The following is a 21,375-nucleotide window of genomic DNA, read 5'->3' on the forward strand; positions in this document are numbered from 1 at the left end:
AATCACAGAAAACTAAATGAAATTTCTTTCTTTTTTTTTTTAGGTGTATGTGGGTGGGGGGGTCAAGACAGGGTTTCTCTGTGGCTTTGGAGGCTGTTCTGGAGCTAGCTCTTGTAGACCAGGCTGGTTTCGAACTCACAGAAATTCACCTGCCTCTGCCTCCTGAGTGCTGGGACTAAAGGCATGTGCCACTACCGACCGGCTCTAAATGAAATTTCTAAAATTAATTTTTTTGTATAGGCTCTTCTTTGTAGTACAAGCTGGCTACCCATCTGCCTCAGCCTTCTGCATGCTGGAATTACAGACATGAGTCCCCACTCCAGCTTGTTTTTGTTTTTTAATCTTCATTGAAGTGTATATTTTGTTTGTATATATATATATCTGTGGACGTCAGTAGAGGGTGGGACTCTCTAGAACTGGACTTAGCATGGTTGTGAGTCAGTATGTAGGTGCTGGGAACCAAACCTGGGTCCTTTGCAAGAACAGCAAGTGCTCTAAAATGCTGAGCCATCTCTCCAGGCTCTTGTTTTCTTTTGTTTTGTTGAGATAGGGTCTTACTTTGTGGTTTAGGCCAGCCTCCAACTCACAGTAATCCTCCTGCCTCAGCTACCTTAGTTCTGAGATTACAGGCATGGGCCACTACACCTGGCTTTCCAGGATATTATTAAAACAACAAACCAACAACAGCAACAAACACTTGGAAGTTGATTCTACAGAAGAAATCAACAACCAAGCATGCTTACACCCAGAGTGAAAAACATGCATTTTCAGCAGAGATGGTGGGAAAGTCTATTTTTCGTGTTAGGTGAATTACTAAATGTTGAATACAATAAACAGTAAAATTAAAAAAAAAACCACTGGAATTTGAGTTTGTAAAACAAACATCTCATTCTGCACGCACAGACTAATTCTCTTGCCACATTACTTGCAATTTTCCAGAAAAATTTTGTCTTCCTTCAGGGTGGATGAAAGTCCACAAGTCAACTCAACATTACCATCTAGTGGTGAAACGAATTCACAGCACATTCCCCCTCAAACTGCCCTAGTAAAAAAGATCCCGGGAGACCCTGACTAACAATGGAAAGAAACAATGGAAAAAGAACAGTGGAAAGTTGAAATGTAAATTAAAAGCTTTATTGAATAAAAATGTTTTAGGCTAAACAAGACTATAAGGAAACATTATTTTACATCTCTAAAATAGAGCTAAATCTCTACAAATGCAAAAACACCCTCAGCCATACATGATTTGGGATATCAGTCACTTACAACAAATGTGCTCAAATGTTCTAAAGTCTTAATGCTAGAGAAAACCGCCTGTGCTGGGTTTTGCCAATTTGACAAATATAATTGCCTGGGGATCTCAATTGAGGGACTGTCTCTAACAGATTAGTCTGTGGGCATTGTCTGAAGTGCTTTTTGTTGTTACTGTTGTGAGCAGAGCCACCCCTTGGCAGGCGGCCCTGGTTGTATAAGAAAAGCAAGCTGAGTAAGACATGGAAATGGAGCCAGGGAGCCATGTTCCTGCCTCACTTCCCTTGACAACCGGCTGTGACCTGTAAGTGGAAATGAACTTCTTCCTTACTTCTGCCCAGGGTTTTATTACACACTCAGTGAATCAAGCTAGGACACCATCCAAACCGGAGATACTATCTGCCACAAAAGTCAATACATTTCAGAGCTGATAGGTATTGACAAGATTTGCTTCAGGGTGGCCGTGGAGATCTGAGCTCTGGCAGTCCCTCTTGTTTTCCCTCCTTTGGAGTATCCATTTTGTTTTACCCAAAGCACGGTGAACCCTGATCCAGAAGGTCTTGTAAAGACAGTGCAGCTTTCTGTAAAGTGTGAGAAGCCACCAAACAGGGAACTCTAGGGAAGCAATCACCTAGAGTTCAGAATGACACTCTGGCAAATGCTATAGTGGGTCTCTCCAAGCACCAAAGCATACAGGCCAGTTCTTTGTTCTCAAAGGTATCTCGAAAGGGTGACTTATTTTTTTAATTGTTTATTATTATTATTGATGGGCATGTGTGCTACAGGGCACTTTTGTCACAGGATAACCTTGTGGAGTCGGTTCTCTCACCTTTATATGTGGGTGCTGGGGATCAAACTCAGGTGGTCAGGTTTGTGTAGCAAGCACCATTACTCAGTGAGCCATCTCACTGGGCCAGAGGTTGCTGTATTATACCTCAATAATTAAAAAATGCAGAGCAATAAGTTCCCATATCTACCAGAGAGAGAAAAAGCATTAAAGAATTTGAAAGACTAAATATTTGATTTCAACAGTTGAGTACTAAAAAATGAAATTGGTAAAAATATCTACACTGTGCCCTTTATACTAAAGTGCTTCTGGTCATGATATGTAGGCATCTAAATCTGTTGTTTGTCTCCAATTCCACAATGGTATTTGTAGTGTGAAAATGTGCCACTGTCTAGACACTTGAATATTCACTTTGGGGAATGCAGTGGACGACGGGCTACACCAATGAGAGCCTTCCCCCTGCTTAGCTCTTATGGCACATCTTCACTGCTGAAATGGACTTTCTTTTTTTGGTTTTGAGACAGGGTTTCTCTGTGTAGTCCCGGCTGTCTTGGAACTCACTCTGTAGACCAGGCTGGCCTCAAACTCAGAGATCTGCTGCCTCTGCCTCCCAAGGGCTGGGATTAAAGGTGCGCACCACCACACCAGGCTTCAAATGGGGTTCCAATAATGCACTTAGAATTGATTCTCTTTTGGAATTCCTTTCCAAAGTCGCTCCCACATAAATGACAGCTAGCGCCTGGCTGCCTGTCTCAGGCACCACTTGATAAAGGGCAGTGACTACTGGTGCTGACAGGAATTTAAGGCCAGCACCATGACGGCCTGTTATTCTTCATCTTCATCCTCATCATAGTACCGGTTTCTCTTTATCTGTTCCTCCACTGACAGCTCTCTGACCACTTCTCCCTCCCGGAACCCCACATCATGAGATTTTTGATTCTGGGTTGTGAACTCTTCAGTAGGAGTGGTGTCTACAAAGCCGGACCAACTTGGAGACTTGGGATCTAGTGGAGACTGCTGCACGAGGTCACCGCTATCACCTTCATAGATGTTCGCTCCATTTTCTATGAAATTCTCACTCTCCAGCTCAACACCATGAATGTCCTTGCTCCTCCTCGCTACTTCCTCCCTGGCGGAATCCTCCCGCTGCCAGCGTGATTTCCTCACATTCTCTTTCTTCCCAGGGGCTTTGGCATTTTCTGTTTGTTTCCCTGCTGTGACTATCCCGCCTCCAGACTCCTCATTCTGCTCCGACATGCTCCAACCTTTCCTGAGAGGTGACAATGTCTTGGGGCTCTTGAGCGAAGAGGTTCGAAATGAAGCGGCTACCGTGAATGGGCGGCTCCTCTCCTTCAGCGAAGAAGATCGCCTCAGCTTCTTCAGGTCCAGATCTACATCCCCAAGAGCCTCGGTCTTGCTGGTTTCATCCTCAGGAGGCCACTTGGGCTTAGAGCCCTTGAACCCTTCCTCCATGGTACTTCCTGAGCTGCCCAGCTCAGCTGGGGGCGGCCAGGCAATCCTCAGCTTCTTGGTCTCAGCAGGCTTATCTTCCTTCTCTCTCTGAGGAGAGGCCTTGGCTTCCATATTTGCAGCCAGGACACCCACCTTAGAGATGGGGGCATCTTCTACCCCGGAGTTATGGGGGATCTCCCCAACATCTGGAGACTGGGGTGATCTCTCTGAGGTTTCTTCGTTTTCACTTTTGTTTGCCCAAAGATCCTTATGTGGTCTGTGGCCAAAGCCTTCGTCATAATTGCCTTTAGACTTAAAGAGTTGATTGAAGTGAGGCTTACAATAGATTTGTCCGTGTAAAGATGCATATGTTCCTAGACTATCATCAAGAGAGAAAACATAAAGTTAGTACATCTTCCTTTATCTCTCATTTCTATCAGCAGGCTTCTATCTAGCAGTTCCAGTATTTAACAAAGATGGTGAGAAATTCTTCACCCCCTTTTTGGGGGTAGGTGCTGTGAATATGCAGGGTCTTGTACACACCAGGTAAGCACTGTATTAACTGAGCTATATACCCAGTACCAGGAAAATATTTTTTTGTTTTTGTTTTTTTTTGTTTTTTTCAGACAGGGTTTCTCTGTAGCTTTGGAGCCTATCCTGGCACTCGCTCTGGAGACCAGGCTAGCCTCAAACTCACAGAGATCCACCTGCCTCTGCCTCCTGAGTGCTGGGATTAAAGGCGTGCACCACCAACGCCTGGCCTCCAGGAAAATATCTTTAAAAGCACATAAATGACCTATAATAATACCTTTCTCCCCCTACCCTACATACATCTGAGACAGGGTTTCTCTGGGTAGCCCTGGATGTCTTTGGAACTCACTATGTAGGCCAGGTTGGCCTGAATTCAAGAGATCCACCTGCCTCTGCCTCCCAAGAGCTGGGATTAAAGGTTCGAGCCAGCACACCCAGCACACCTTACCCTCTTTTAAGAGTTTTTTTTGTTTTTGCTGGGGAGGGCCTGAACTCACTACATAACCCAAGCTGGCCTTGAACTTGAAATCCTCCTTCTGCTTCAGTTTCCAGAATGCTGAGATTTCAGATGTGTATCACAACTAGTTGTTTTTATCTTACTGATATGTAATTCCTCATTTCCAAATGATTTCATTCTCCTCTGTCAAAATGTTTAAAAAATTACTTCTCCTGTAAGTCTTCCCTAGGTAATCCTAGTAGGCTCTGTATACGTTTCCTCAGTATTTGCAACCTGTAACTCCTCTCTTATTCTTCCTAGTTTCTCATTTGTGCTAACTTTAAAAGCATCTCTGTAAGAATGGATTCAATATGCTGTAAATATTTAGCACTTAGTGTCTACTCCTGACTGGATAAAAGCAAGTTATGGCTAATAGGAGAAGGAGTCAGGAGATTTAACTTTTTTATTTTTTTATTTTTGTTTTTATTTTTTTTTTAGATAGAATCTCACTATGTAGACTAGGCTAGACTTGAAGTCACAAATATCTACCAGCCTCTGTTTCTTGAGTGCTGGAATTAAAGGTGTGTCACCATGCTCAGCCCACTATAGTGGCTTTTAAAGATCATAACAGGGGCTGGAAAGATGGCTTAAGAGGTTAAGCACTGGCTACTCTTCCAGAGGACCCAGCAGCCACATGGAAGTTTACAACCATCTGTAACTCCAGTTCCAGGGTATCTGATGCTTTCTTTTAGCCTTTGTAGACACTAGGCACTCATGTGGTACACACCTACCTGCAGGCAAAACACTCATATACATATAAAAAAAATTAAAGGATCATAGCATCCCCCAAAAGAGATATATGTTTTCTTGAAAAAAATTATTTCAAGTTGGGCGTTGGTGGCACACGCCTTTAATCCCAGCACTCGGGAGGCAGAGGCAGGTGGATCTCTGTGAGTTCGAGACCAGCCTGGTCTACAAGAGCTAGTTCCAGGACAGCCTCCAAAGCCACAGAGAAACCCTGTCTCGAAAAAAAAATTTTTTTTCAAAGCTGGTTTGTGGAGGAGTATGTCTTTAATTCCAGCACTCAGGAGGCAGAGGCAGGTCGATCTCTGAGTTTAGGCCAGCCTGGTCTACAGAGTGAGTTCCAGGTCAGCCAGAGCTACACAGAGAAATCCTGTCTTGAAAAACCAATAAATAAATAAATTAATTAAAAATTAATTTAGTGGATAGAAAAAGAACTAAAGAGTGGAGATCCCAGAGGCAGATTTTTGTACAATATAAGGAGCATTATCTAGATAGAGCTACCACCAGGTCTAGCTGTGTTGAGGTACAAACCCATCTTTCAAGAGTATTCTAGGATACTTGCTTGAGAAGGAAAGATGGAGAAAGTGACATCTTGGATATTTCCTTCTCTGAAATGATGCAATTTAAAATTAATTAATGTGAAATATTTCTCCATATTGATAGTTTTACTTTGAGGTTTTTCCTCATCTCCCATTTTTCTTCAGTATGGGGATAGAACCCAGGGATTTATACATGCTAGACATTCTACCACTGGGCTACATCCTTAGCCCTCTTTTTCACTTTTTGGGACATGGTTTCACTAAGTTACCCACGCAGGCATGGAGCTTGAGATTTTCCTGTCCCAACTGTAGCTGGGATTTCAGGCCCATACCATGCCTTAGGGTTTAAGTTTATGGTTCTAAGACATCACAGGAAGACATTCTACTAAATGGGGAATGGGTGAGGGGCTTCACTAATGGCTCATAAGATTTTAGGCTTCAGTTCTTACACGCCAATGCATGAAGAAGTTCCCAACACCATCACCATCCTGTATGAAAGAGCTGTCACTAAACTGGTTTTTACTCTACTAGGAGCCATCAGTACCATCAGCACTTTTAGTGCCAGTGTGCTAAAAACCCTCTGAGCTCTCACTATGCAGGGAGGGGACCTGTTTGGGACTGACTTACCTAAGTTTGTTGTTGCAGTAGGAGCAGCGGAAACAGCTGATATGAAACACTTGCTGGTTGGCCAGGAGACGTTCCATGGGGTACACGGTCTTCTGACACCCCACACAGATCTCTTTTGCAGGAGCCTGAAACTTCTAGAGAAGGAAGCAGGACAATTTGAGCAATCCACAGTGATGACTGGGCACTCTGCTGAGATGGACCTAGGGTTTAACTTATCTAAGGGTCACTCTCGTAGGCACTACCCCTGCTCAGGATCTAGAGGCTTACTTGTTAGAATTGGGAGGCTCTCTTGAATTTCTATACCAAATTGTGTGGCTGCCCTGAGTGTAGAAGCTTTCTAGGTCAGGTGGGTGTGGGTTGTGTTGCAGAGCAAGGTGTAGACTAGCTAAAACACACACACACACACACACACACACACACACACACCCCAACCCCTACAGAAAACATTAAGGGTAGACATTTGTAGTTAGAAGGACAGAGAGTAAGAGAAAATGAAATCATAACACTAGAAAGAAGTTCAAGTCACAAGGTGAGTAAATGGAGACCATTATAGCAGCCTGCAGGGTGGGGCACTAACACTCAAGCTAAGGAAAAACAGTAAACTCTGGGAGTCAGATAAAGGCATTCTAATTTCAGTGGAACATCTCTTGTTACTCTCTGGACGGGTTTTATTCTAGTTTTTAAGACAGATTTGTATGCAGCCCAAGAGGCCCTCAAACTCATCATAGTTCCAGGCATGACTTTATCTTCCTGCCTCTGCTTCCCAAGGGCCAAGATTATATGTATATACAACAACTACATATAAATATGGCATATTTAAAGAACTTTTCTACATTTATTATTTATTTTATTAGTGTTTATGTGCACACATAGAGGTGCATATGTGGAGGTACAGAAACAACTCTGGGGAGTTTGCTCTCTCCTCTGCTATATGGGTTCTGGGGATCAAACTTAAATCCTTAGGGTTGGCATTAAGAGCCTTTACCTGCTAAGCCATCTTGCCAGCCCCAAGTTAGGCATATTTTAAGACAAGCCTAAACTGGCACACAGATGCAATAATTTGTAAGAGAAACAAACTGCATTATTAGGATTCCAGAAGGAAATATTGCCTATAAGATGTTTGAAAACTACCAGAGAATAGAAGCAATATCCCGGGAAATGTTCTAGTTAATGACTACAAATTCATGAAATACTTGCAAACTGTGGATTAAGAGCTGTCATGTTGTTCAACACAATAATTCAATTTCTAAAAATATGAGAGCTGGGGACTGGGGATTTTGCTCAATTGGTAGAGCCTGCCTAGCTTGTACAAAACTCTGGGTTCATTGCTCAACACAGAATAAAACTGGGCATGGTTGTATGTAGACAGAAGCAGGAGGGTCATAAAATCAAGATCATCCCTTAGCTACACATTAAGTTTGAAGCAAGCCTACACTTCATGAGACCCTAAACCCCACCACCCAGTTTGCTACTGTAGCACTGATAAAAACCAGAATTCTAAAACATATCATGAGCATTTACATGATGTAAAGCCTATGTGGCTACTGAAGGTGGTAGGGCCAGAAGTTGTTCCTCTGAGTATGATGTCCCTGATTTGACAAACATCTCAACTAATAGAGGAAGGAGGCCATTTAGGTTGCCAAGTGACTCTCACAGGCACCTAGGTGCCCCTGTGGGGCTTAGATGAGCTTGGGTTCTCAGCAAATGGTAAATAATGCAAATTAATCCCTAGGCCCAGTACCAGAATTTAGTTAAGCCCAAAAGGACCAGGATATAGGCAGGCAGAACAGACTAATAACCCTGAAGACAGGTCTTTAAAAAAACAAACAAACAAAACAACAACAACAAAACCCCATTATATCAATTGTTCATTTGCTACAGGAACAAAATTAAAAAAAGGGGGGGCGGTATTATTTTCCAAGTAGGGTTGGTACGAAATGGAGGCAGAAAACAAACTGAAAAATGCAAGTGAAAATCTATAAAATATGAGTGGCAAATTCAAAGGATTTAAGAAGAAAAGAACAAGCTTGGCAGTGATGGTGCACGCCTTTAATCCCAGCCCTCAGAAGGCAGAGGAAGGTGGATTTCTGTGAGTTTGAGGCCAGTCTGGTCTACAGAGTGACTCCAAAGCTACACAGAAAAACCACCAACAACAACAAAACAAAAACGGGGGTGGGGTGGGGTGGAGAAATGGTTCAGAGGTTAAGAGCACTGGCTGCTCTTGCAGAGGTCCTGAGTTCAATTACTAGCATCCACATGGTGGCTCACAACCATCTGTAATGAGATCTGGTGCCCTCTTCTGGCATAAAGTCAAAAGAGCACTCATACACATTAAAAAAAAAGTCTTAAAAATACATTAGAAGCCGGGTGGTTGGTGGCAGCGCACGCCTTTAGTCCCAGCACTCGGGGGGCAGAGGCAGGCGGATCTCTGTGAGTTCGAGACCAGCCTGTTCTACAGGGGCTAGTTCCAGGACAGTCTCCAAAGCCACAGAGAAACCTTGTCTCAAAAAACCAAAAACCAACCAAACAAAAATACATTAGGAAAAAAAAAAAAAAAAAAAAAAGAGCAAAATGGAGTGGAAGTGGCCAGTTAACAGCAACCCCTTTCACTGTAAGGACAGAGTTCTAAAAAGAAAAAATGTTAAACAAGACCAGGCATAGGGAGGTACTTAAAGATGACCCAAGTTACTGCAGTGAGTGCTGCTGGCAGTCACTAAGGCATTACTTGAAAAACAGGATTTGTTTTTCTTTTACAGACATTCTAATAGGATTAGATTTAAAGGGAGATATTGTTGCCTCATTTTAATAAGGTTTTTCTCTACAACGATTAGGTGTTCTCTTGCTCAGTTATCATGACCTAAATTAAATTGCAGAATAAAATTTGAGAATAATGGCACCAGTGAAGCTATCAGAGAGAACCTGTCCAAATCATAAGTCAAAGTGTGTAAGTGACAGGATAAATGTGTTTATCAGATTGAGAATCTTTTTCAGTTGCAAAGAGCAGATCCTGTATTTTTAACAGTTGAAATAGATTTGGGAAAACCAAGGAGGAAAGGATACAGAACTTAAACACACACACACACACACCATGCAGACACACCACACACACACACACAGTCACCACATATACACACACACACCATGCAGACACACCACACACACACACACACAGTCACCACATACACACACACACACACCATACATACGCACCACACACTCACTACACACACACACACACACACACACACACACACACACACACACACACCACAGAAGGATGCAGCCCAATGAATAGAAGGGAGAACCTGAGAGACAGTGAAGGTTTTGCTCACATTAGGAGGGAGGTGGAAGGCAGGAGCAGAGATTAGGAGCCAGGAGCAGGACGCAGAAGCTGGAAGAGACGAATAGGAACCTTCAGTGAACACACAGCATTTGGTGTGCCCTGGAGCACTTGCCTACAGCTGAGCCAGAACTCAGACTTGGATGCAAGAATAAGACCACATTCTCTTTTAAGTAACTCTGTTACAGGAGACAGAACCCAGCCCCTCTCAGATCTACCTGGAGCACATTCAGCCTCAGGAGAGAAGAGGCTTTTATGAAACTTTACCCATACAAGGAGTGTCTCACTAGTGTGCCTCCCATATCTCACCCATACTCTCTCTCTTCAATGAAGCCAAACTGAAAAGTCGCCCTCCTCCTTGACAGCAACTTGACAGGCTGCCGCCTCAAACAACCAAGTGACCACAAGTTCTGGTTGGCCAGACCTACCAGGTTTCTGCTACTTCTATTCCTGTCTCCTAGTCTTCTCTTGCTATTATTTAAGGTTTATGTAGAGCTGCCCAAGGGACCTTATGCTGTCATAAAAACAACAAAAGAGGCTCCTAGCATGGTAACATGCCAAGTCACAGTGGCTGTACTGTGCCTTCCCTTTAACTCTCCGTCCTGGGCTCTCAGCCACGTTTCTGTAATTTCCCCCATGTCTATTTAGGCAACAGGAAGCACAGTCAATGCCGAAAACTCTCCCATTATCGGAGGCCTGGCATGCATCCTGCCCATGCCTCCATGGTAGGTTCAGACTCGGCACAGCCATGTTCAGAACTTTGCCAACATGGGAATGTTAGTCATGTTTTATCTTTACAATATATTTTCCCACTGAGTAAGTGAAGACTTTTTTTTTTTCATTTCTCTTCCTCCACCCCCTTTCTCACATGTAGACAATGAAGTATGAAGGGTGTCAGATGTCTGACCAAGGTTACAGAATTACAATTACATCTTGGAACTCCTAACTCAGACCAACAGAGTTATTTCTACACTGTGCAGGGCTGTTGTTCAGTTTTTGTAACTAAAGGCAACTCTTTGGAGATGAGACCAGATGCTAGCCCTCACACACGAAAACAAGCTGTAGTCTTAATTTGATTTCAGATTAAAATGTGAAGATATAATCTTCATTCTTATATTCATTCTGGAATGAATAGGGTAACCTATAAATGTATATTAATCAACACAGCCTTTCCCATATGAGTATTACAGGCTTTCTGTTCATGGGTGTCTATCTACTTGAAGCTAGTTTCCAATGAAGCTACACGGCTTCATCTACATTCTTTCAGCGTTTTGCCTTACACGTATTTTTCAATCTAATGTGAAGGCCCCAGTGGCGGCGTATCTGTGAATGAGGGAGGAAAGGAAGCAGCTGGCCATGAGCAGTGAAACTAAGCCTTTAGACATAATGAAATCGGAAAAAAATTCGGCACCGATGCCAGACCTCCATTCATCAGATGAATACCACAAATGCCGTGGATTCCTTCCTTCTAGTTTGTGCAAAATAGCTAGGTAATAAAACTGACATTCTTCACCACGCAGTAAATGGTTGAGACAGCTCTGTGTAGCCTGCAGCTTCTCGGAGCAAAACTCTCTGTGAACTCATTCTCAAGACCATTCAGATCCCAGACAGAATGCCTCTAATAGACTGTCTAAGGGAGAGGAGTGGGGGGCACTGGGAAAGCAGTGACAAGAGCCTAGTGACCCCCGATCTTAATTCTAATAGCTCTGTAAAAGAGCATAAAACCAGGCTGGGGGAGGGTAGCTCAGTGGAAAGAGCTTGCTTATCATGCTCGAGGCTGTACATCCCCAATACCATACAATGAAACCACAAAGCCTCTTCTCATGCCCACAGGGGACAGCTAGACAGGTCTTGGAGGGGGTACTGCACAGCATGTCCTTCCAAGCAGCATGTGGCACTTTCTTCCCACCTCTATCAGCAGGAGCACTGGAGGAAATCTGGGGCTGAGCTGTCTTGGCACAATTAGGACAAGTTGGTGACCCTTAGGGCTGGTCACATCCTCTTGCCTTTTCCTCCCTTCTGGGTCTTGGTCTCTCTCCCCCACCCCATTATTGATAACTGGAGACCCCAGAAGCCAGGCATGGTGGTAAATGCTTGTATCTTTGTAATTGGGAGGCAGACACAGGAGGATCACAAGACTGGGGCTAACCTGAACTCTACAGACCAACCTGGGCTGACTAGTGAAACTGCCTCAAACAATTTTTGAAAGATTGTAAAAAATCCCCAGGGTTGGCACACACCTTCAGTCCCACCACTCAGAAGGCAGAGGCAGGAAGGTCTCCATGAGTTGGAGGCGGCCTGGTCTACAGAGTGAGTTCCAGGACAGCCAGAACTATGTAGACAGACTGTTTCAAAACAAACAAAAAATCCCAGGGTTGGGGCTAGAGAGTTGGCTCAGTGGGTAAGAGCACAGGCTATTCCAGCAGAGGACTCGGATTCCATTCCCAGCACCAAACAGTGGCTCACTGTTCCAGAACTCCTGTTCCAGGGAGTTCTTCTGATCTTCACAGGGACCAGGAACACACATGGCAAAAACACATGCAGGCAAAACATTCATACAATAAAAATAAATAAGGATATAAATTTTTAAAAAGTCCCCAGAGTTTCCTGAAGTAGAACAGGCCTGACCTTTGTCCCAACCCATCCGGTTCTGAACTTGCAACTTGAACTTAATCAGTACCACACCTCGCCAAATGTGCTCGGCGGCCAGTGCTCAAAATATACAATAGTCTTGCTTTCTTCACACATATATTTTAAAAATATTCGTTCAATTGTTTATTTTGAGACAGGAACTCTCTATGTGGATGTGGCTGCCTTGGAACTCAATCTGTAGATCCACAGAGACCCCTCTTCTGCCTCCGGCATGCTGGGATTAAAGGAGTGATACACCGTGCCTGACAATATTTATTTCTATGTGCATGAGTACATTAAATGTACGTTATATGCACTGCATGTGTGCCTGGTGCTCCAGGAGGACAGAGAGGCCACTGGAGTCACTGGAGCTGGAGTTAGAGACAGTTGTGAACCACCATGTGGGTGCTGAGAACTGAACTCGGGTGCTTTGCAAGAGCAGCCAGTGCTCTAAGCCACTGAGCCATCTCTCCAGCCACCTGCAGTTTTTACTGTAAGAAACTAAACTTTGAAATTATTTGAGTTCCCTGCCTAGGATGCCCTATTTTTCAGTATCAAGCACTAAGAACAGATCTCTTTCCCCACTCAGGATTTGTGGGACTCGACAATCTATTTTGAGTGAACAAATGTAAATTCTTAGCTGCATGTAATTTCCCAAAGTAGAGAAATAACTTCTGCTGCAAAGTCTAGGGCCACAAGACAATTATGCTGCAGGTCTTTCTGTACATAGTTACTGAAGTATTTACCTTGCTTGTAGACTATAAAGGGGACTTTGAGCAAAAGAAAACAAAGAGCTCTTAAAGAAAGTGGAGATGAAATTAGGTCCTATGCCAGGCTCTGCACACCAGGATCTTTTGAGCTTTGGACGGACCACTGACAAGCACAGGGAACCAGGCGACATACTCCAGTCTTCACCCAAGTTTCAGGTCCTGAGGTGTGCACATGTAAAGGCGGGCTGTGAATGTCACTGCTGTGTGGCCAGGGACAAGGGAGCCCACACAGATCTGAGGTAGGTACGAAGAGATCTACCCATGTATTTTCTCTCTGGCCAGCTCAGGAAGACCCATGTGATGTGTCCTTCTACAGAACACTCATTGGTTGAAGGTCTGGAGGATGTCAATCCAGCATTAGTTCAATACAGCCAAGCCGTAATCATTTGGCCAAATAGGCAAAGGAAGGTAGCAGAGCCATGTTGACAAAACAACTGTTCTTGGTGCCCAGTGTTTGTTCTTGGACTAACCAGGGTTCAGATTCTTCAGTTACACAGAATCTATAACCACGTCAGATATACTAAGTCATTGGTTTTTTTTAGAGAGGGTCAGTCTCAATGAATAGTCCAGGCTATCTTAGAATTTGCTATCCTCGATGGGCGCTGGTGGCACACGCCTTTAATCCCAGCACTCAAGAGGCAGAGGTAGGTGGATCTCTGTGAGTTCGAGGCCAGCCTGGTCTCCAGAGCGAGTGCCAGGATAGGCTCCAAAGCTACACAGAGAAACCCTGTCTCGAAAAACCAAAAAAAAAAAAAACAAAAAAAAAAAAAAAAAGAATTTGCTATCCTCCTGCCTCCTGCCTCAGCTTCAGCTCCAGCACCCACTACTATGTCTGCCTTTGCTACCCTTTTCTTCTTCATTAATTTTTAAGGTTTTTTGTTTGTTTTCTTTCTTTCTTTCTTTCTTTCTTTTTTTTTGGTTTTTCGACACAGAGTTCCTCTGTGGCTTTGGAGGCTGTTCTGGAACTAGCTCTTGTAGACCAGGCTAGTCTCAAACTCACAGAGATCTGCCTGCCTCTGACTCCCAAGTGCTGGGATTAAAGGTATGTGCCACCACAGCCTGGCTTGTTTGTTTTTTCAAGACAGGGTTTCTCTGTATTGTTTTGGAGCCTGCCCTGGAACTCGCTCTGTAGACCAGGCTAGCACAAAACTCACAGAGATCCAACTGCCTTTGGGATTAAAGGCTTGTGCCACCAATACCCGGCCAAGGTTTTTTTTTTTTTTTTTTTTGTGTGTGTGTGTGTATGTGTGTGTGTGTTGCAATACAGTATGGGAATCCAGAGGACAGTTTGTAGGAGGTTTTTCTGTTCATGTGGGTTCAAACAGCTTGTCAAGTGGTTTATCTGCTGAGCCATTTCACTGATGGTGCTGGCAAATTGTGTGTCAATTTGACACAGGCTAGAGTCATTTGAGAGGAGGGTGCCTCAGTGGAGAAAACATCTTCATAAAATTGGGCTGTAGGCAAGCCTATAGGGCATTTTCTTAATTAGTGATTGATGGGGGAGGACCCAGGGCACTGTGGATGGGGCTATCCCTAGGCTGGTGGTCCTGGGTTCTATAGGAAAGCAGACTGAGCAAGCCAATAAGGAGCGCCCCTCCATGGCCTCTGCATCAGCTCCTGCCTCCAGGATCCTGATTCCTTCAATGATGAACTATGATGTAGAGGCATAAGTCAAATAAACCCTCTCCTCCCAACATGCCTTTGGTCATGGTGTTTTATCACAGCAACAGTGACCCTCACTAGGACATGGGTCTTCTTTATCATGTTCTCTGCATTGTTTTTTCTTGTAGACCTCAAGAATTAAGATCCAGGATCTCACATATTAGGAAAGTACTCAACCATAGAGCTAGGGGCCTAGCCTCTCTACCCCCCCTTAATTATAAAATTATCATTATTTTTAAAATTATATGTATGTGCATCTGTGTGTGTGGAGGTGCAGATGTCCAAGGAAGCCAGGGGTGCTGGATCTATTGGAAATGGAGTTAAGGGTAACTGCAACCTGCCTACCATGTACGATGGGACTCAAACTCAGGTCCTTTGCACGAGTGTTTTTGTGTTCTTACCTATTTCTTTAGCCACCCACCCCCAACACTTTTTTAAAAAATCTATTTTTGATCCAGAACCACAACCCAAACATTCATATGTAGGCAGGGCTGAGGAGAGGAAGGTGATGAGCAGCCCTGGCTACCTTGTTGGGCTTCAGATCCTGGAAAGATAAACACTGGCAGCAGGTCTCTGGGACAGAGTCAAGCAGAGCACAGGCATCCATTCAATGCCTGGGACTCTGTTCTTCCTTCCTTTCTTCATTTGCTTTGGTGCTAGCCCTGTGCTCGAACATTCAGGAACACCTCCAGCCTCTCAGTTCATTTTTTTTTTTTTTGCACTTGTTTTCTCTTGTTCCTTTCTTCAGCTTTTGTTCTTTTTCCATAAACCACACTCTGCTTCCTTTAAATACTTCTTGTTTGCTCCCTTTGCTCCCTGCCCTCTTATTCTATCCTTTAAATGATGGATTCCTCTGTTTCCTCTTTTTGTTTCACTAACCTTCATCCTCTTTTCATCCTTTTCTTGCTAAAATGCTCATCTGCAGATGGATCATGGACACAGAAGAGAAACACTCAGGCGGATACACACATGGTGCAGGAGCAGCACAGGCCACCCTGAAGCCATTCTACCATTTGAGTTCTCTCAAGCTGAGATTTTAAAAACAAAACCTAACTGTGCAAAAGACACCCCAGGAGAAGGCCAGTGAGAAGTGTCACTAGTTGCCCCTACTAACAGGAAGCAGCACCACACTAGCCAACACAAACTCACAAGTCTGTTAGCAACTCATGAAATGCAGGGAAAAAACTTAATTCTCTTTGTATATGTGTGTGAGTGCATGTGGAGGTCAGAGGCCAATGCCAGGTGGAGGTCACAGGTCAATGCTAGGTGTCTTCCTCAGTCACTTTTTTTTAAAACATCTTGCACTTTTACATAAATTAATGCTACATGCAAATTACTAAGCATGGGGGGGGAAGTTCACAGTTTCCATCGTTTATACTAGAAAAAATATTTTTTTTTCTTGGTTTTTCGAGACAGGGTTTCTCTGCGTAGCTTTGGAGCCTATCCTGGCACTCGCTCTGGAGACCAGGCTGGCCTTGAACTCGCAGAGATCCACCTGCCTCTGCCTCCCAAGTGCGAGGATTAAAGGCGTGCGCCACCAACGCCCGGCGGAAAAATTGATTTTTAATAACTACTTAAATCTGCCTCCTGACTTTAGAGGGATCAAGGTGCTGCATATACATATTTGTATTGATTATTTGGGAATTTCACAAAATGCAAGATACGTGGAATGCTTCACAAATTCTCATGTCATCCTTATGGAGTGGCCATGCTGATCTCTGTATCATTTCAGTTTTAGTGTATGACCTGCCAAAGTGAGCATCCTTAGCCACTTCTCATCTTAGTTTTTGGGACAAGGTCTCTCACTGAACATGACACTCACCTATTTGGCTAGACTGGCTGGCCAGCAACTCTCAGACATTCTCCAGTCTCTGCCTCCTCAGTCAGCACTGGGGTTACAGTCCTGACTGCCATGTCCAGCTTTTTACATGGGTGCCAGGAGAGCAAAAACCAGGTCCTTGCGCTTATGCAACAAGCACCTTGTCTAATGAGTGAACTCTGCAGGTCCCCTACCCCTTTTTGTTGTTTTGTTTGCTTTAAACTTATGGCAAATCTTGTCTCCACTTTTGAAGCAATCTTCCTACTTCAGCATCCCGAGTGCTGGGATCACAGCTGTGAGCAACCATGACAAAGAGCCTTGGGTGGCCTGGAACTCAGAGAGACATGCTTACCTCATTTTTGAGAGAATAAAGGTGTGTGCTACTGTATCTGGACAAAAGCAATTCTCTTTCTCATATATATACATTTATAAATATATATAATTACACAGAGAGATATATTTTAGATACAGAATTATATATATAATTACTATATTATTATATAATTATTATATATTAATATATAATAGATATATTATATTATATATATAATATAATATTATATATATGTATTTTTTTCTTTGTATGAGTGGTTTGCTTGCATGTATCTATGTGTACCACATGCCTTCTTGGTGTTCCAGGAGGCTAGAAGAGGGAGTTACAGATGGTCATAAACTACCATGTGAGTACCTAGAGTTGAACCTGGGTCCTCTGGAAGAGCAGTAGATGTTCTTAACTAGCGAGCCATCTCTCCAGCCCCTGAAAGTGACTATCTATCTATCTATCTATCTATCTATCTATCTATCTATCTATCTATCTATCCATCCATCCACCTATGGTTTTTTGAGACAGGGTGTCTCTGTCTAACAGCCCTGGTTGTCCCGGAGCTCACTCTGTAGATCAGGCTGGCCTCTAACTCACAGAGATTCGCCTGTCTCTGCCTCCTGCCATCACCGCCCAAGCTGAAAGTGACTCTTAAGCACTTTTTTCCTTGGCATTATGTCTAGCACAGCACAAACAGAAAATGCTGGACATAATGATAGGAAGTGTATCATGTGGAACTGGGAACAAGAGTCTGGGACTCAGGGTGCAAGGGCCACATACCTTCACTGTTTTGGAAGGAGAACTTTCCGAAAGACTGGAGGTTCTGGCGTCAGGACTCAGTGGCTTAGTGTGCACAGGCTGCTGGGCCTCACTCTTCACTTGGGAGTTACCTGATTGAGTCACAGAAGGCAGACATTTTAGAGTAGCTCAGGGCAAGATTCTTTCAGAAAGCAAAACATGGATACTTCCCATCGGGACTGGTCCTTTTAGCATCAGGTAGATAATGCTTTTCTGTTGAAGAGGGTCTAAACTTAAAGTGTCCTGGCTCCCCCAGGAGTCAGGCTGGCAGTTAGGGACTTTCTCACTCTGCAGCACACAGCTGGGACCCAAACCACACATATAACACTCTGCTCTGAAGTGTTTGCCATTTCTTAAGGTTGTAATATAGATTTTGATGTTTTGGTATTTGGCATTCTCAATAACTTCTGGTGTGCTCCAGCTGAAGTTGGGGAAAATGGAGGAAGATGTGTTCAGTCTTTGTGGGTCATTCTTTGAAAAAAAAAAGCAACTTTAGACACAGGGTTTTGTTCTGGTTGGCCTGGAATTTGTTATGTAGACCAGGATGGCTTCAAACTCACAGAGATCTATTTTGCTTCATCCTCCCAAGTGTGGGGATTGAAGGTGTGCATTGCTATGATTAGCTTGCCTTTTCTGGATTATTTTAAAAGCAGATATCAATTATGCAAATACCACATAAGGATTTTCTTCCTAATTATTTAAGTAAGGGCATATGGATTAATTTCTTGCCAGCATATATACCTAATGATGAAACCCCAGAAGATACAGAAAAGCCATTCATACAGCTGCTAAGGGACCATTTAAACAGAATTCCTGAGCTTAGAGTTGGGCTGGCAAGATGGCTCTACAGGTAAAGGCACTTGCCACTGAGCCTGAGGACCTGAGTTCAATACCCAGAACCCATATACTGAAGGAGAACACAGACTCCTGCAAGCTGGCCTGAGTCCACATGAAAACAAATGGATTAAAGTGTTTTTAAAAGCCTAGAGCCAACAAAGTAACAGAGCACTAAAGGGTTATGGTCTGTTTCTGGAGAAAAGAAAAAGAAGGAAGAAATGTATTGCAAACCTAATTAAGAAACAAACAAACAAACCCCAAAACACTTTAATTCAAGCAAACAAATGCAAAGCAAAAGGTACTCTTGATTTCAGCACTGAGCTTTTCAGGCAATCTAAAGGGAGGTTTATTAGAAATCTGCTTGACTTACGATCCTGCCTCAGTTTTGAGGGTTTCTGTGTCCAGATTTGTTGTGGGGGAAGCTAGAAATCTATACATATTTAAGAACAATTCACTGAACTCGGCAAAGTGGTACTTAATCCCTACTTGGAGGCAAAGGAAGGTAGATCTCTGTGAGTTGGAGCCAGTCTGGCCTACATAGGAAGCTCCAGGACACCAGGGCTACACAGAGAAACCCTGTCTCAAAACAAACAAACAAAAAAACAACAGTACACTGAAAATCAGCGGTGGTCATGCTATCACAAGCATCGCAGCACACCTCACATCTCTAATTGTGGACCTACGAGGCGGAGGTAGGAGAGTTCAGTCTCTTCTATACAGTAAATTCTAGGCCAGTCAGTATGTAGTGAGACTGTGTCAGAAAAATAAATAAATAAAAATAGAGATTGTAAAAGCAAAACCCAATTCTTTGAGAAATCAGGCTTACAATTACTCCAAAACAGGATAAAATTATGTCAAAATATAACACTTTGAGGTCTTTAAAATGTTCCCAATACAGTTCTTCTTGAACACCTTCTATTGAAGTAAGACTTCAAGATCAGTTTATACAGCTTTGGTCCTAGAAGAGTTTAGTGCAAAAGGTATAAAAGTTCAATAAGTTCAATAACTTTTAGTTATTCTTTTAGTAAGGGCTGGAGAGACGGCTCAGAAGTTAAGAGCACTGGCTGCTCTTTCAGAGGACCCAGGTTCAATTCCCAGCACCCACATGGTAACTCCAGTTCCAGGGGATCTGATGCCATTGTCGTGATCAAGGCACTAGAGGCAACATTAAGACAACATTAAGGCAAACACCGTTATACATAAGATAAAAATAAATATTAAAAAAAAACAAAAACCCTGTGTTCCATGTTAAACATACATAATAACTTCTCCCTGAGCTATTAAAAGTGTAAAGGGTGTTCAAGCAGCAGTCCTGGAAACCCAGGGGAAAACCCAGTGGAAGCTCGGATGAGCTCCATTGCTGGGTGTGCTGTGTCCTTTCCTCAACAGACAGTAGCAGGGACCCCACCACACAGAGCTAAGAGCAAATGCTTACAGGCATCATCTTCAGCACAGCTAGAATAGGCCACCAGGCTATTCTCAGTTGTAGAAACCTACGAGGAAAAAAAAAAAAAAAGATTAAAGGGGATTAAGAAGTGCATTAAAAATAAAAGAGCAAACTGCTGCCAATGCCATAAAAACCTGCTGACTCCAGTTAGTCACTGGCTGCCTGAGGGGAAATAACGGCCCCAAGAACAGCTGAGCATTTAAACAAGAGGCAGCAAACGTCTTTTATGAGGGTATTAACGTGCCTCTCAATTATGGGGGAGCACTAAAACAGACTGCATTCCGCTGCCAAGTGTGCAGCGTCTCCCTCATAAAGAACTTCCAAGCCGTATCTCAGGAAGCAAAATCCAAACAATCCCCCCCCCACCCCTGTGTCAAGGGGACCAAACCCCTCACATATCGACTGTCGACTGTCACTGAGTACACTCCACAGCAAGGGAAAGGAACATACTTAAGCACAGGAGTTATTTGTACTCTTGTTTTCCATTTGTGTGTTTAAGGTATCAACTTGGGAGGCGAATGGAGGAAGATCAGGAGTTGAAGATAATCCCTTGCTATACTGTGAGTTTGATGTTAGCCTGGGCTACAGTATACCCTGTCTCAAAAAAAAAAAAAAATAAAGATAAAAGTTAAAATAAAAAAAAAGAAAGAAAACAGAAAAGAAGAAAAAAAGGAAAAATAGGTGAAGAGCTGGCCCATCTGTTAGGACCACTTGTTGCTCTGCTGAAGGACCCATGTTCAATTCCCAGCACCTACATGGTGACTCACAATCATATGTAACTCTAGTCCCAGTGAATCAACCCCTCCCCACTCCCTTTTTTGGTTTTCCAAGACAGGGTTTCTCTGTGTATCTTTGGAGGCTGTCCTGGAGCTCACTTTGTAGGTCAGGCTGGCCTTGAACTCACAGAAATCTGAGTGCACCACCACCACCACCACCACCACCACCACCACCACCACCACCACCACTACTATCACTGCCTAGCTAAGAAGCAGATTCTAAGCATAGGTATATATCTTTTCCTCAGAAACCATCAATTTAAATAAAAGAATTTCCTCTTTCCCTCCTCTATACAGCCCCTAGCCCTTTCTGGTGTACATGGCCAATATCTAAGATCATGACTGGGTGGTACCAAATGTCTATATCAAGATGTCTCAAGAAATGAATACATTTACAATGGAGACTAAGTTGTTGGCTGACCACACCTGAATGCCAGCATTTTCCCCCACTCTCTTTTCACTACAGGAATTCTACCTTCGCAAAGGATAAACTGGAATGATCACAGTTGACATTTACTGAGTGTTTACTGTATCTGGGTGCCAAGT

The 21,375-nt window shown here is 43.4% G+C and overlaps 1 protein-coding gene and 1 non-coding gene across 3 annotated transcripts in view; both read right to left on the bottom strand.

Moving 5' to 3' along the window:
• Nucleotides 1–1,112: 1,112 nt before the first annotated feature.
• Nucleotides 1,113–21,375, bottom strand: part of Lima1 (LIM domain and actin binding 1) — a 99,915-nt gene continuing 79,652 nt past the window's right edge. For both annotated transcript variants that reach the window (XM_027396562.2, XM_027396563.2), the window contains 4 exons: nucleotides 20,042–20,099; nucleotides 17,752–17,861; nucleotides 6,428–6,561; nucleotides 1,113–3,869 (listed from right to left, as the gene is read on the bottom strand). In XM_027396562.2, coding sequence (XP_027252363.1) covers nucleotides 2,864–3,869; nucleotides 6,428–6,561; nucleotides 17,752–17,861; nucleotides 20,042–20,099 — 1,308 coding nt within the window. In that variant the 3' untranslated portion in view covers nucleotides 1,113–2,863. The remainder of the gene's footprint in view (nucleotides 3,870–6,427; nucleotides 6,562–17,751; nucleotides 17,862–20,041; nucleotides 20,100–21,375) is intronic.
• On the bottom strand, nucleotides 16,489–16,590 carry LOC113833655. Its single transcript, XR_003481773.1, has one exon. It is a non-coding gene; the product is annotated as a U6 spliceosomal RNA (small nuclear RNA).

Source organism: Cricetulus griseus, chromosome 2, assembly GCF_003668045.3.
Source record: "Cricetulus griseus strain 17A/GY chromosome 2, alternate assembly CriGri-PICRH-1.0, whole genome shotgun sequence".
In the NCBI taxonomy this organism is placed as follows: Eukaryota; Metazoa; Chordata; class Mammalia; order Rodentia; family Cricetidae; genus Cricetulus; species Cricetulus griseus.